This window comes from Protomyctophum parallelum (assembly GCF_964188405.1).
Source record: "Protomyctophum parallelum genome assembly, chromosome: 14".
Classification (NCBI taxonomy): Eukaryota; Metazoa; Chordata; class Actinopteri; order Myctophiformes; family Myctophidae; genus Protomyctophum; species Protomyctophum parallelum.
In genome coordinates, this window is record NC_139709.1 from 27,567,592 (window position 1) to 27,581,573 (window position 13,982).

Consider the following 13,982-nt stretch of genomic DNA (forward strand, 5'->3'; position numbering starts at 1 on the left):
GTCACCGTTTTTACATTAAATGTTTTCCCCTTTTGCCTCAATGTGATCAATTTTGTTTGTTTGATGATATACTGGACAGTTGAAATGTAAATATCGTTCTGTAGGACCCCCACTGAAATTAGATAGGACATCTCACAGGGCATAATTCCTTTTCGCAGATACAGTTTCTTGTAAAGTGGGTTGTAAATAAAGTCTGTAGCAGGTCTCTTGCCACAGAACACTTTGCCAACTCACTACAATTACAGTGAGTATAATCAGATACACTACAGTGAATTTTACTTACTACTGCAAGAGGAAGCAACATTTCAGCATACACAAGCATAAGCTTGTGTGGGCTTCAGCATTTGCTTTAGAGTTCTCGAACATTTATGCTGAGCCAACAGACGGTGTCTGCCAATTTGGCTCAACAGGACTGAGCCGAGTATACCACAGATGGAGAGCAGCTCAATCACAGCCTAAGAGTACAATACACAGTCATTATAAATGAATACCTGTCCACATAAGTGGTTGACATTGCCTTGAGCCTCTTATTTGTGTGTAAGTGTAATATACAGTAAATGAGCTAACATAATCTTGAGCCTTAACCAGTGTTCTCCATCCTCGGGAACTTGGCTCGTGAGAGAGCCCGTCGTCCCGAAACGGAACACTTTGTTGTGCAACTACTATAGCTGGTCTTTTCTCTCTCTCTCTCCCCGCGTCCTCTCGCCTGAAAACACACGTGGCTATTTTAAGCCCTGCTGAGGCTGTGCCATTGTACAGTAGTTGATGCTTGATGAAACTGGGGAAAAGAGGTTTCTCGCTTGGCCAGGAGCCAAAGAAAGGACTCGGCTTTTGTTTGGCCTTTCTTGCTTAAGGGGAAGCAGATGTGGGAGACAAATGGCTCCCATCTCCATGCGGTGCAGCAGTGCCGGCTGGCATGACGACGTACCATATGTAGATCAGTGTACTAGTGCAGCGGTACCATAGATCAGTGTACTAGTGCAACGACGTACCATAGATCAGAGTACTAGTGCAGCGGTGCCGTGCCATAGATCACAGTACTGCACGATGACGTCTGAGAACCGGCCAGCTTGCATCCGCCGCGAGTTCAAAGACCGCATTTAACCACAGCCAGGGTCAGTCATAGCGCTGCAATCTTTCTCTGTAATGTTCTAATGATTAATTTATGCTTCATTGTACAAGGGTGCTGCGTTGTGTGACCTTGTAGGTCAGCTATTTTTTTAAGTATAAATTGGGCTTAAAAAGTTTTGTTTTGTCACAAATCTTTGGTCCGACTCTGAACTAGGCTTAAAATTTGCTTTTTAGAAAGATTGATTTTGCCTCTCCATTACCAAGAGAGAGTACCACATGGAAAATGAAGGCTATGCGCAGGAAAAACAAGTAGATAAAAACAACTAAACACGCCGGCGGAGGGGGTCAAGGTCTTGGGTCCAGGGACCAGAGTGCCGTTCTATGGCTCAGCAAAAACATAGCCTTCCTTGGGACGCCTGCTGACCAAGCGGTCTAGGCACATATACTGTATATAGGCTCTAAAGCAGCGTGGCCTGGTTCAGATCCCAAAGGCCTTTGCTGCATGTCACTCCCTGTCTCCCTCTGTTCCCTGTCACTTTAGTTGGGTCTCACGCAGACCCAAGTTGGTCTACATACTACACAATCAATCTCCTTGGTGACCTCGAGACCCTTTGCCTTAATGCCTTCTCCACGAGACAAAGATACGAGGAGAGGCATTTCTTCTACTTCAATCACCAAGCAATCATACTCTCCCTGTGTGCGTACTAGAGATATGACATCCTGGCCGGCGAAACACCAGCTCTGCAGCTAATGAAGTGGGTCATCAGATCACAGCCACCCTTGCTGAAGGGCAGGACTGTAATTGCTGCAAAAGACTCCCTGCTATGAATCATGGTTCCATGTTACACATCCGCTGACATGTCATAGCACACAAACACAACAGCTTGCGCAAGTCCACATTGGTTACGTAATGTGGAAAACAAATGTTTACCAACCAGCACCGACAAAGCAGACCCATCTGGTCAACTAGCTGCCAGAACAATAGGAGGGTTAGGATTAATAATATCCACAGTGCCATTCTCAGCACTCTGTAGGCATTATAATCCCGTTGGTCTGGAGTAGTAGCTCTAGCTTCTAGGAATCATGCTTATTATACTGTACCTAGAATTGGCTGCCAGAGCACTGGGTCAAGTGGGATGAGCTCCCACTTGACCCAGTGCTCTGGCAGCCAATTCCTCCTCTTGGTCTATAGTAGTATTTCAATGGCATCCCGGACTACATTAAATGGCCTCCGCATCCCAATGATCTTTATGCAATGTTATTCCTGGAGATAAAGGAAGATGTTGCCAGCCAATCTATACTTGAAATAAAACCTGCATCCGACATCGATCTTCTTCAGGTCAATCTATACTTAAGAGTCTAGACAATGCAGCTTCTGGCAAATGAGCATCTTTATGATAAGGAGGCTAAAAGGCCCCTAGCACGTGAGCAATGCTCTATAAGGTAAAATCCAGCTAACTTTCAAAATTGCTGTAATTGTATTAGATGTACAGTATTAGGACATCTGTGCAGCTATTTAGTGCATTCAGTAAGGCCGTGAATTTAAACTGGGGGTCTGTGGGTGCCTCTCTGAACCGAGGATCATCCTAATCCCAAATCTAAACCCAATTATAGTTCTCAGTCTGACAGTTCTGGCCCTGTACCAGCCCTGATCATTGTGGATTATTTCCGCTTCTTCAGATTCTCATTTTGGAAAGTCACAAAAAGCTCTCTCGACATAAAACACTTCTAGTCTCTCCAGTTTGACTTTGCTCAATTATGAAAATCTCAAAATAATCTTTAAAGGTATATTCAGTGATTTCACTCAAAAAACCTTAGGTTTCGTTTTTGGCTGTGGGACCCAGCCTTTCGTCCAATCAGGATAGAGAGTCAAAAACAAAACCTAAGGTTTTTTGACCCCCAGGGGTTAACTGGGGACAGGGAGGAACTCCTTATATGGCCAGCACACTCTATAGTAGGGAGGATTATCACAACAAAACAAAAAAATAAGTGATATTTGAATTAAGTGAAATCACTGAATATACCTTTAAGCTTTTAGTATGCACAGCATATACAGTAGTACTAGTACTTATATTTGCCTTTTAAAGAGTATGGTAGGATGTAGGATGTATGTTTAGTCAGTCTTTTTTTAAATGCTGACCCTCGGAGCTGAGCCCCAAGATTTCCTATGCATTTGTGCAAACCCTATTCTACAGTTGTTGACCAAATGTAAAACCGAAAAATCCAAAGTCAAAGCTTATGCAGTATGCATAAAGGCCACAGAGCACTGAAGGTTTCAGCATGCAAATACCTCTTCACATCTAGGAGAGATTCTAAACTCCATAGGAATGACTGCAGCATATTAGTGCATGCATTACTGTAAGAGTACATTTTTACACTTTCAGAGTTAAATTACCACTCAGGATTTACTGTAAGAATAGATTCCTGCTTTAAATATTGTTCTAGGCAGTCTCTAAACAGAACTCAAAAGTAAAAAACTAAAACCACCATGTCCTCAGGGAGCAAGCCCACTGCAAAACGTAGCCAATTTTCCCCGATGACAATGAAAAACAAGGACACGAGAACAAAGAATGAGATAAAAGAGCAGTTGTCCACTTGTACCTGTGCAGATGTTTATATCCTGTCTCCAGTGCTCAGATGCTCTGCTGGCTCGAGGAAGCGTGGCTGTGAGCGGGTGTGTGTTGTTAATGTGCGAGGGTGAACGCATGAGGCAGTCTGAGCCTGTGAATATGCACGCGCTCGACTTCCCTCCCTCAATGCACAATGTCTTTCCCTAGAGCAGGAGCCAAAGCGCCTCGGTGTGTGTGTGTGTGTGTGTGTGTGTGTGTGTGTGTGTGTGTGTGTGTGTGTGTGTGTGTGTGTGTGTGTGTGTGTGTGTGTGTGTGTGTGTGTGTGTGTGTGTGTGTGTGTGTGTGTGTGTGTGTGTGTGTGTGTGTGTGTGTGTGTGTGTGTGTGTGTGTGTGTGTGTGCGCGCGCGCGCGTGCGTGTGCGTGTGTGTGTCTGCACTGATCTACGAGCCGAGTGCAAACCTCAGCATAAAAGCGGATCTTGCCCGTGTCATTCCTACAGCCACGCTAGAGATTAGCACAGTTATTCTATGGCTCCCCCAAGGGCACAGCATGGTTACTAGGACAGGTGGACGGTGATACGCACACCTCTGCCTCCCCCAACACACACATTATGTCACTCACACCGTATGGCGTAGAGGGAGCTACGTTAAGTGGGAGGGGTTAGGTTATTTTGATAACCATTCTGCATAACTTCCAAAGCCAATAGGATGAGCAGCACGTGGGTGTGTGCAACAGTCCGTAGGAATCAATGGGATAAATATAGACTCTGACACATAATAAATACAGGTAAAAAAGAGAAACTGTAGGACAGGAACTGTAGTGTGTTCAGCAAAACTTCACAAACACAAGCTAGATTGGGCAGATTCTACATTAGTTGATGAATCATGAAGACATTATTTTTCTACAGTACCTCCTCCTGTTTGGACAACAGTTCAAGGCAGAGATGGAGGGCAGCACAGGTCTCACTGGAGAGGCTGCAAGTCTCCTTGGCTTTCAGCATAAGGGGAGCAGCCAGTGCTTGGAAAACAGGAACAAAAAACAAAACCTAATAAAACATACGGTATATTAAGTTTCTTTAACATGCAAGAGTTAAAACTGAGTGAATGAATCAACAGTAAAATCCTCAGTGTTAATATTGAAAGAGGAAGGGAAGTATTTTCTGGCCCCTAGAGGAGTGGAAATTACTTTTCAGCATTTATCCAGCATATGGCTGCTAAGATGGCTCAGGTGAATGATTGGTGGCTGGGGAAAGCTATTTTTTTAGTTGTTAAGTGTATTGCTCATGGGGACACTTCCGACGGGTAGATTGGGTGAGCTAAGAGTCGAACCGGCAACCTTCCAATTCCCAGATGGCCACTACCAACTCAGCTACAGTTGATTTGTGTAAGTCTGACAAATTAAAGCAAATGTAATGGTCCATTTGGTTACATTTGTACACTCAGACTTCAATTAACACTCAGGATTTTACAGTATAGCAAAAGATACCACAACACTCTTACCCTGACTCTCTGCATTTTTCACCATAGAGAGGAAAATAGATGTTTCACTTGCCAATTTCAGCTGGCAGGTGTCAGCTACCTGAAAGAGTTGTCATCAGGGAAATGAAATTGTGTGTAGCACAGTTCACACAGCTACAGTCAGCCTGCACACTGTTAGTTTAACTATGGGACCGTACAAATGGAACAAAATTATGGGTCCATTCAGTTCAATTTGATTGATTGATTGTATTTAATTTAACAGCATGCAGAATAGGTAAATTCAAAAACTCAAGTACAACTCAATACAAAAACTGTTAACTGTGGACGACACCATAAAGCATTACACTTGTTTACAATAGGGTACGATTTTCAATTCATCAGAACATTTAGAGGAGTACAAATATACACTAAACAAATAAAATATGGAAATCCTCATAAAAAGGAGATAAAAAGGGAAAAGAAAAATATACAGTGAGGAGACAGCTGTTGGTGCGGTTTCAGTTCAGTTGGATCACCACCCACCAGGCAAACTTAATGAACTGGTGTGGTGGGCATGTCCACAATTTTTTTTTAACAAATACTGTACACTTTATTGAAAATATTCCTTATACAATAACTAGAAATGCACTAACTAATGTCCATTACGACTGTAGTTCAAAATGCTTTAGACCCGGTATTGACCTTACCTTGAAGCGTACCTTAGTTACATCACCATCAACAGCCAATAAGGGACCACCATACAGTATACATACCACGCATGCATACATGCAGGTACATGTAATGTATACATACGTTACAGTACCTTTTACCCACCCAACATTGAAACATCTCTTACTTACGTCACCATCAACAGCCAATTAGGGGTATGCATACCATACTGTACATAGTCATACATACCACTTTTGGTCCAGCCGACCACAATACTTGCACGCTCTTCTTGCGCAAGTAATAAATACAGCAGGGAATTGTAATGCTCCCTTCCTTGTGTGGTGCGGGGCCGCTGTCAGCTATAAAAGACCGACCGGCCACAGCTGCCTTTGCTTACGGCCATACCACCCTGAACACGTCCGATCTCGGAAGCTAAACAGGGTCGGGCCTGGTTAGCACTTGGATGGGAGATCACCTGGGAATACCAGGTGCTGTAAGCTTTTTAATTTGGGACACTGAATGAGCAACCGCCATTTATGAATGGTCATGATACAATTTTACTAGATCATGTGCAGTACCAACTTATTGAGTAGCCTACTGCTGAAAAATGGCATGTAAATTGCAAGCTGCGTTCATGATGAGGCTTTTTGTTCAAAACGGCCCAATCCTACAAACTTTGAAAGCCAATGTTAGCCAATTAGGATGGAATATGAAATATCGGACAGATCCGTTTTGAACACACGACTATAGAGATAGTGTGTAACGATTTGAGGTATTCTTGGACAGAATCTGGAGGAGAAATATCAAAAAATGTGTTTTTCAAAAGTCAGCCTCCTGGTGGCGCTATAACAGGCCGTTCTGGAAAATGTGGGGCAGAGGTTCATCGTTGGCATCAAAATTTGGCATCGACCGGGTTAACAGTGCCGGGAGATTAGCTGTACACAGACGGACGGACAGACACACACACACACGGACGGAGTGCAAAACATACTCTCTCCCCAAGCCTTCGGCCTGCTAGAGACAATAATATGTGATGATCATGTTTTAGGGTGGAAAGAAATCACGGCACTCCATCTTTAAATTAACACTAATGATCATTTAAACTCCTAACTCTGCTAGAACTCACCTGAAGGGCTTGTGCGAAGTTCCCCAGTGATGTACTACCTTCATCATAATCCATGACCTGCTGTTGAACACAGTGCTGGGTACTGTAGGCTGAATGCCCTGCTATGGCATCCATCCATCTCTAAATGCACACAACAGACACGTGCACACAAAAATAAGTCACACGGTAGTGACGGTAAACAGCGGGAAAGAGTGTAGAATATCTGAAACTTTCGAGGCAAAAATACCAATACCAATACCAATCTACAAGGTCTGAGCTTGTTTCTTTTTGCTGCTTTTGTGCAAGTATAGACTAGGGCAGTGGTTCTCAACCTGTGGATCGGACCGCCAGGCGTGTCCCGACTCCCCATATGAGTTTGCGGGGTCCCCAGATGACACTGAAGCGACAACAACCCAGAAAGCTAAATTCAGTATTTAGATATTTGACATTCAATTTAGCTGCCCCGCCTCCTTCCTATACAAACCCATTGTAACTTCAACCTCCATTTTAGATTCATCGAAAACACGTGTCCTTTTCTCTGGTGACTCATACCAACCTCCTAATACGTGGCGTGCCCTTTTTACTTTATTACTTTAATTTTCTTTTAATATATTTTTTTTTTTTACTTTTTACTTTTCCAAAAGAAATAAGGACGGGTGTTTTCGATTAATCTATCATGGTTAAAATGGAGTTTGAAGTTACAATGTGTTTGCAATAGGAAGGGGGCGAGGCAGCTATAATGAATATAAAATATCTAAATACTGAATCGAGCAACTTAAAAACTGTCTGGGGTGTTTACATAAACCTGAGTAGACGATAAAATGACCCAACGTTTTTAAGTGAAATAATCCTTTAAGGACTTTTAAAAAGATAATTACTGCATCAAACATAATCAACAAACTGGTGTGAGGCATAGATCTGCTATTTTCCACAATATTAATCTGTGGAACAGAGTCAAGCTAAATGTAATGCCTCAACTCCTACAATTGTGGTGCTTATCAGGGTGGGGTGTTCCTGGTCAAATAGGATTATTTTGGGGGGGGTCACGGTTGGAAAAGGTTGAGATACAAGGCTCCTGCCCGACAGCAATGCACAGTAGGTCATGTCAATACAAACTTACTTTTCTTTTGGCCATTGAGTCAGTCGTGGAGGAGACCTTAAAGCGATGGCTGGTGTCATCAAGGCATTTGATGGTGAAGAGGCAATTATCCCATGGTTTGATCTGAAGTACATGATGAAATCACTTACTGTACATACCTACAGTCACTATGGAGATCTCAATGGTAGCTACAGCAAATAACCTGCTCTATCAAAGCCAGTTGGATGGCAGAGACTCGCTTTTAATGTCCCATTGAATATTTTGTAGAAATAATATTGCAAACATTAGAATTCCATTAATTGTGAATAAATGTTTTCACTGAAATTAAACTGATTTAAATAATAATTTGGAATCTTGATGAACCATGACAACACCGTATGATACAGCCCAGATCATACTACCTTACAGTAGGCTTGTGTTAGAGTCTTACAGCCCTGCTTTCTTATTCCAGCCAGCGCATCAGCTCTAAAAATAAGACATGAGAGATTTATGAAAGTTAGACATAAAAGGAGAAAGGACCCTATACACATTGCAAACACCAGGCTGATAGGAAAAGATATTTCATCCACCCATCTATCATCTGTATGGCAGAATAGTTGAATGAATAATAACTCACTGTCTAGGGTACCAGGATAGGGTTCCATCTTCAATAACCACCCAAAGTGCCCGCCAGCCAAGTAAACGTGAACTCTGTCAAAATGGTAGACATGAATATGAGCTCTTTTTTTGTATAAGTAAAACCGAACGTACATCTCTCCCAACACTCGAGTACCTTCCAAAGTGGGCCTTCCAACTTGTGTGCTGCACTTTTCACATCCTTTGCAGAAAATAATAGTTGTGCAAAATTAAAATACAAAATATACTTAACTCAACATGCCTGCAGCATTATAATATGTATATACCGTAATATAATACAGTGTTAAATGGCATTTACCTGGACATTATAGGCTGCCAGAATCTGTCTAAGTTCTTCATTAGGGGCCAAGTCAGATACGGTCTGGTCTGCAAAGAAAAAGTCAGCCAGTCAAAAAAAGTATACTCACCCTCTAGCGTCTACTCTTGAGAGAGTGAGTTATGGTTTTTTTTTGCTGTATGACTTCTAACCCCTCTGGACCAGTGATAATTTTACATGAATCATCAGCTCTTTGTATGCAACTGATAGTATATACTATATAGCATTTATATTATATATTTATAATAATATTGTGATGTTTATTCATTACAGCAATTAGCAAAGGCATTATTTGAGCTAATGTTTAATTAGATAGATTCAATAAAATGACAAGACTGACTGATCTACCGTTACCGTACCATTCTTGTTTTTGATACCAGGGTTGGCTCCTGACCGGAGTAGTTTCAGAACACACTCCTTGTGCCCCCTGTAGGCTGCACAGTGTAACGGCGTATTCCCCACAAGATCCCTGCAGTGGATGTCAGGGGGCTCCTCTCGGCTGAGCTGAGGGATTAACATCAGACACAGTCACCAGGTGAACAGAGACAAAAGGCAGGAAGATTTATTTTTGTATACAATATTAAAATATCAACTTCACTCATCCACAAGCATCAAACCTCAACCATGATATGTTATATGATACGTTGTGTGTCTGTGGCCCCTTGTTTGATTTAACTAATGAGCACAAACTCGTAACATGCTCAACAGGCGCCGACAAGTAAAAGTAACAGCTGCGGTAAATATTGGGAAATATTGCCATCTATATTTTGCCAAAAGGCTCAGTGTCAGATGTTGACCAGTTTGGACAGGGTGGTGATGTCCCCGTCTCTGGCTGCTTGCAGATACTTGTCTTCTAGCCGAAGTTCCGCTCTTCTCTCCGCAGCTGTACAAACGCAACCATTTGAGAGAACCACGTCAAGCACACCTACAGTACAGTAATGAGTGGCCATCAACCACTTTCTATATTTTTTACAGTCCACAATCACCGCATACAATACAGTACATACCCTCTAGCATGGTAATGATTTCATCATCCTCTGTGACGTCTTTGGGGATTCGGGCTGTTCCATTGATTATGTTGGCGCTGGCATCATACCTCAGCAGCAACAGAACAATCTCCTATACGGTTACGGTCCATTGGAAATAATTGATTACTTTATTTACAGTAGGTAGAGAAAATGACATGTTATTTTTTTACATCAGTCAAACCTTCAATAGAGGGTATGCGCATGCATAAAGTGAATGACAGATCGAGTGGCAAATCGAGTGACAAAGTGAATTTAATGTTGTTTAAAGTCATTTAATTCAATCAATTAGGACATTTCTGTTTAGATGTATGGGCTGTCAAGTCCAGAAAGTAGTTTTTTGCCACTCAGTAGGCATTCCCGCATAACTATGATGTATGATGATGATGTCACGCGCATACCCTCTATAGAGAAAACAGAATGCTGTGTATCGTCTTTGGTTAAAAAATTATCAAAGGTTCGTATTCATAATTGGGCTTATGATGAGGCAGATGTGGCCGGTAAACAAAAATACAGGACCCAACAGATTGAATAGAATTAGAACATTTAGTATTTCACCTTTCTTCCAGTGCAGGAGGCTGTGTGTAGCGGGGTATCGCCCAAGTTGTTCTGCACATTTACATCAGCACCTGCCTATACAGACCCATTCACAAATGCGTAAAATACAAATTATGCATTGATTACTAGAGATGTCCAGATACTGTATCGGTATCGGAAAAGTATCAGTATCGGCGAATATGCCAGTATAACCACTGATCCGGCACAGGAGTAAGGGGTTGACACTATGGCAGGTAAATATCGGGACATCCCTATTCATTACAATACAAAATGCTGTTTCACAGCACCCGATTACCTTGAGAAGTTCCTCCACCGCATCAATGTGACCAAAATAACTGGCCAAGTGGAGCGGGGTCCATCCTGCACTGGCTATGCTCTTAGCTAGAATGACAGCCAATAAGAATTCGAATTAGTCAGTCTAACAAGACTTCAGCAGCTATGTGGATGTGTGATGGTGTTTGTTAAAATAGATCTTTGTCAATAATTCACTTACATTTGCAGTTGACGTTGAGACATTGCTCCTGCTCAGCTCTCAAATGGAGGAGTTTTTGAATTTGGGAACAACTGCCGCTCTTTGCATAGTGGAGCAGCTGTCCCTCTAGATTAGATGGTTCCATCGCCACATCACTTTCTGAGGGGTTACTCGCCTCCTTTAACAAAATATGTATTAAGTCATAACATTTTTAATTAAACACATCAAACTACTACTATACACATCAAAGTAAACCCAAATGAATATGTATTTAGTCGTGGATGGTCCCCATCTGAAAATACTTTGTGCCAGGCAGGTACCCCCATACAAGATTTGTGTTGATAACTTTTGAACATTTTTTAAATCTACCAACTACAATCTCACATAATGTTGCTTATTGTTTATGGACTATTTTCAAATAGCTGCTAGAATAGGATAGGTTAAAGTAGTTACATTTATTTTGACAAATATTAAACTAAACTTGCGGGGGAGTGGAAGGAAGGAATACCCACACATCAAGGACGCCACTTTGAGAACCATGCACTGTGTATGGTAGGCTTACAACTAGCTACATTACAACTTGCAACGTTAAAACATTTTTAAACAACTTCAAAGGCCAATGCATTATCCCTAAACATTTTTTCACCAAATTGTTAAATTTATAGGATTCCTCATTGTCTTGATAGTGTTTCAAATGAAAGCCCTGTCAATGCCCACATGGAGGAGTGGGCATTGACAGGGCTTTCATTGTAAACACTATCAATTCACAGTAACACAACACAGCACAGCTGGTGCAATAAATGTACTGGTAAATAAATAAATAGAGCCTACAACCACTAGCAAAGTTCAACTCACAGATTTCGCAGTCATTTTTACGAAGAGACGACCCCGGTGGGGGTGGTCATGGCAAAAACATTGGACAGTTGCACAACTGAAATGTGATCATTTAAATCAGCTGACAGCTGGTAGCCATCGGGCTGCAGTGCTCATGTGACCTGTGTGTTGTAAACATAGAGTTGAGTTATCTGTCTGAGGTTGTAAATTTGTATAACTGAAAAGAGTAGCCTATAAATTATATCGGATGATTATTTCCCAATGTTAAAGAATTAAGAGGTCGACTGTGAAACCGACGTCATGTTACTCACCCTCAGCAGGGGGAATGCATCGTTGATCGTTTGCTTTTCATACAGAAATGATTGGCATTTTCATCTCTTGTACACTAGGTGGAGGTATTTACTAGGCTTTTCCTAAAGCTGCCAGAAGCAAAGTTTCTTTTTTTTTGTTATCAAATGTTTTTTATTTTAAGACAAAAATCACAAGACACGTTAACAACATGAAAGACTCAAAGCAAACAAAACACACATAAAACAACACACAACAGCAAAAGCAAGGAACACAAAAACAAAAACAAACAATCCCACCCACCCCTCCCCCCCCCCGAGACCAAAGATGCCACAAAATGTCATCACTTCAACCACTGTGCAATGGAAACAAAAAACAAATAATGATAATAACAATAATAATGATCAAACCATGCCCCCAACCAAATCTGCAATACCAGACCAAATCTCAACGTTTTCCTCTTTTGCACCATGCAATCTTGCTGTAGACATTTCTAGATAAATGATATCCAGACAGGTCAAAGCCCATTGGCGAAATGACAATGTATGAGGCGGTTTCCAGTGCGAAGCAACCATCTTCTTTGCGGCCGTTACGCCAGCAAAGAAGACACGAATACGGGTGTTATTTAATGGCAACTGGGATACATCATTTAATAAGAATAGAGATGGGGAGGGTGTGATGTTAACTTGTAGAATAGTCGAAAGGTTAGTAGCAACCAAATTCCAAAATGTGAGGACACTCGGACACTCCCACACCATATGAAAGAATGTACCTATGGTGTTTGAAGTGCAGAAAGTGCAGTTGTGATTATTTAAAATCCGCATAGCACACAATCTACGGGGGGTTAAGTACGTCCTATGAACAAAATTTAGATGAATTTGTTGATGATCAGGATTCCTAGAAGACAGGATAACATTAGACCACACTGTATCCCAGCTCCAATCTGGATCTAGATTTGGTATGTCATTCCTCCATACAGTATCGACAAGCAAGGTCCCATAACTAGATTCTAATAAATAATCATACAATACGGAAACAAAACCTCTTGACCTAATACCACAGATAAGTCTATGCAAAGGGTGCATTGCAAGGGGGGTCTGCCATGGCACCCCATATGTCCTCATGGCAGTTCTCAATTGTAAATAGAAAAAAAAGAGTTACCAGGCCCAGAAGCAAAGTTTCATTGTGCATAGGCCTAGTACTATGCTACCACTTTAACCGTGTCCATTTGGGAATTGGGGGCATGTACGAATACATTAATAAGAAAAATCCATAATTTTCAAAGAAAATATCAGATCTATAGCCAGGGGCAATTGGTATAAGTCTACCCCCTCCCAGTCCCAACACTCAGCCTGCATGGCCTAAAAGTACAGGTAAAAATATAGTACAGGTAAAAATCTCTAGGTGGATATCCACGGCTTGGGGCGAGCAGCCTTCACTTTTCGAAAAGCGTGGATATCTCGCCCCAAAGCACGGATATCTCGCCCCATGTTTATTTAATGTTTATTTTACCTTATTTCTCATATTAGAACATTTAGAATCAATGTTGTTTGTCAAAGGAGAACATTTAGAACCAGTTTTGTTGTTGTTGGTCAAATGAAAAGTATCCATGGATAATGAATGGGCCTATTCAGCATGTAGGATTGTTTTTGTTTTGTGTGCTTCACAAGGGGCTGTTATGTAGGACCAAAAGTTTAGATTTTTGTTTTATTGAATACTTTATTAACAGTTTGCAAAAACTACAGTGGTAAATGATGCTATTAAGGATAACACAAAAAGTTCAATCAAAAGGCATACCTTTGCCGTTTCGGCCTACAGTATATAGATCTACATAATAAAAACATTCAAATAAAATTCAATCATTTCCCTCTATACCAGCAGT

General features: G+C 41.4%; 1 protein-coding gene across 8 annotated transcripts in view; it reads right to left on the bottom strand.

Annotated features, from left to right (window-relative positions):
• Positions 1-11,896, bottom strand: part of LOC310870939 (oxysterol-binding protein-related protein 1-like) — a 34,617-nt gene extending 22,721 nt beyond the window's left edge. For 4 of the 8 annotated variants that reach the window (XR_014570284.1, XR_014570285.1, XM_083782323.1 and 1 more), the window contains exons 1-15: positions 11,834-11,896; positions 11,000-11,156; positions 10,802-10,887; positions 10,507-10,581; positions 9,931-10,042; positions 9,721-9,806; positions 9,283-9,427; positions 8,906-8,973; positions 8,744-8,788; positions 8,588-8,661; positions 8,373-8,436; positions 7,993-8,094; positions 6,894-7,013; positions 5,141-5,219; positions 4,552-4,658 (exon numbers count right to left, since the gene is read on the bottom strand). Coding sequence is in view for 6 of the 8 variants with exons in the window: in XM_083782323.1 (XP_083638449.1) it covers positions 4,552-4,658; positions 5,141-5,219; positions 6,894-7,013; positions 7,993-8,094; positions 8,373-8,436; positions 8,588-8,661; positions 8,744-8,788; positions 8,906-8,973; positions 9,283-9,427; positions 9,721-9,806; positions 9,931-10,042; positions 10,507-10,581; positions 10,802-10,887; positions 11,000-11,156; positions 11,834-11,848 (1,335 nt within the window). In the remaining 2 variants the exon portion in view is untranslated. Of the gene's footprint in view, positions 1-4,551; positions 4,687-5,140; positions 5,220-6,893; positions 7,014-7,992; positions 8,095-8,372; positions 8,437-8,587; positions 8,662-8,743; positions 8,789-8,905; positions 8,974-9,282; positions 9,428-9,720; positions 9,807-9,930; positions 10,043-10,506; positions 10,582-10,801; positions 10,888-10,999; positions 11,157-11,833 lie in introns of those variants that run through there. The other 4 variants (XM_083782324.1, XM_083782325.1, XM_083782326.1 and 1 more) reach the window with 4 other exon arrangements.
• Between the last annotated feature and the right edge of the window lie 2,086 nt (positions 11,897-13,982).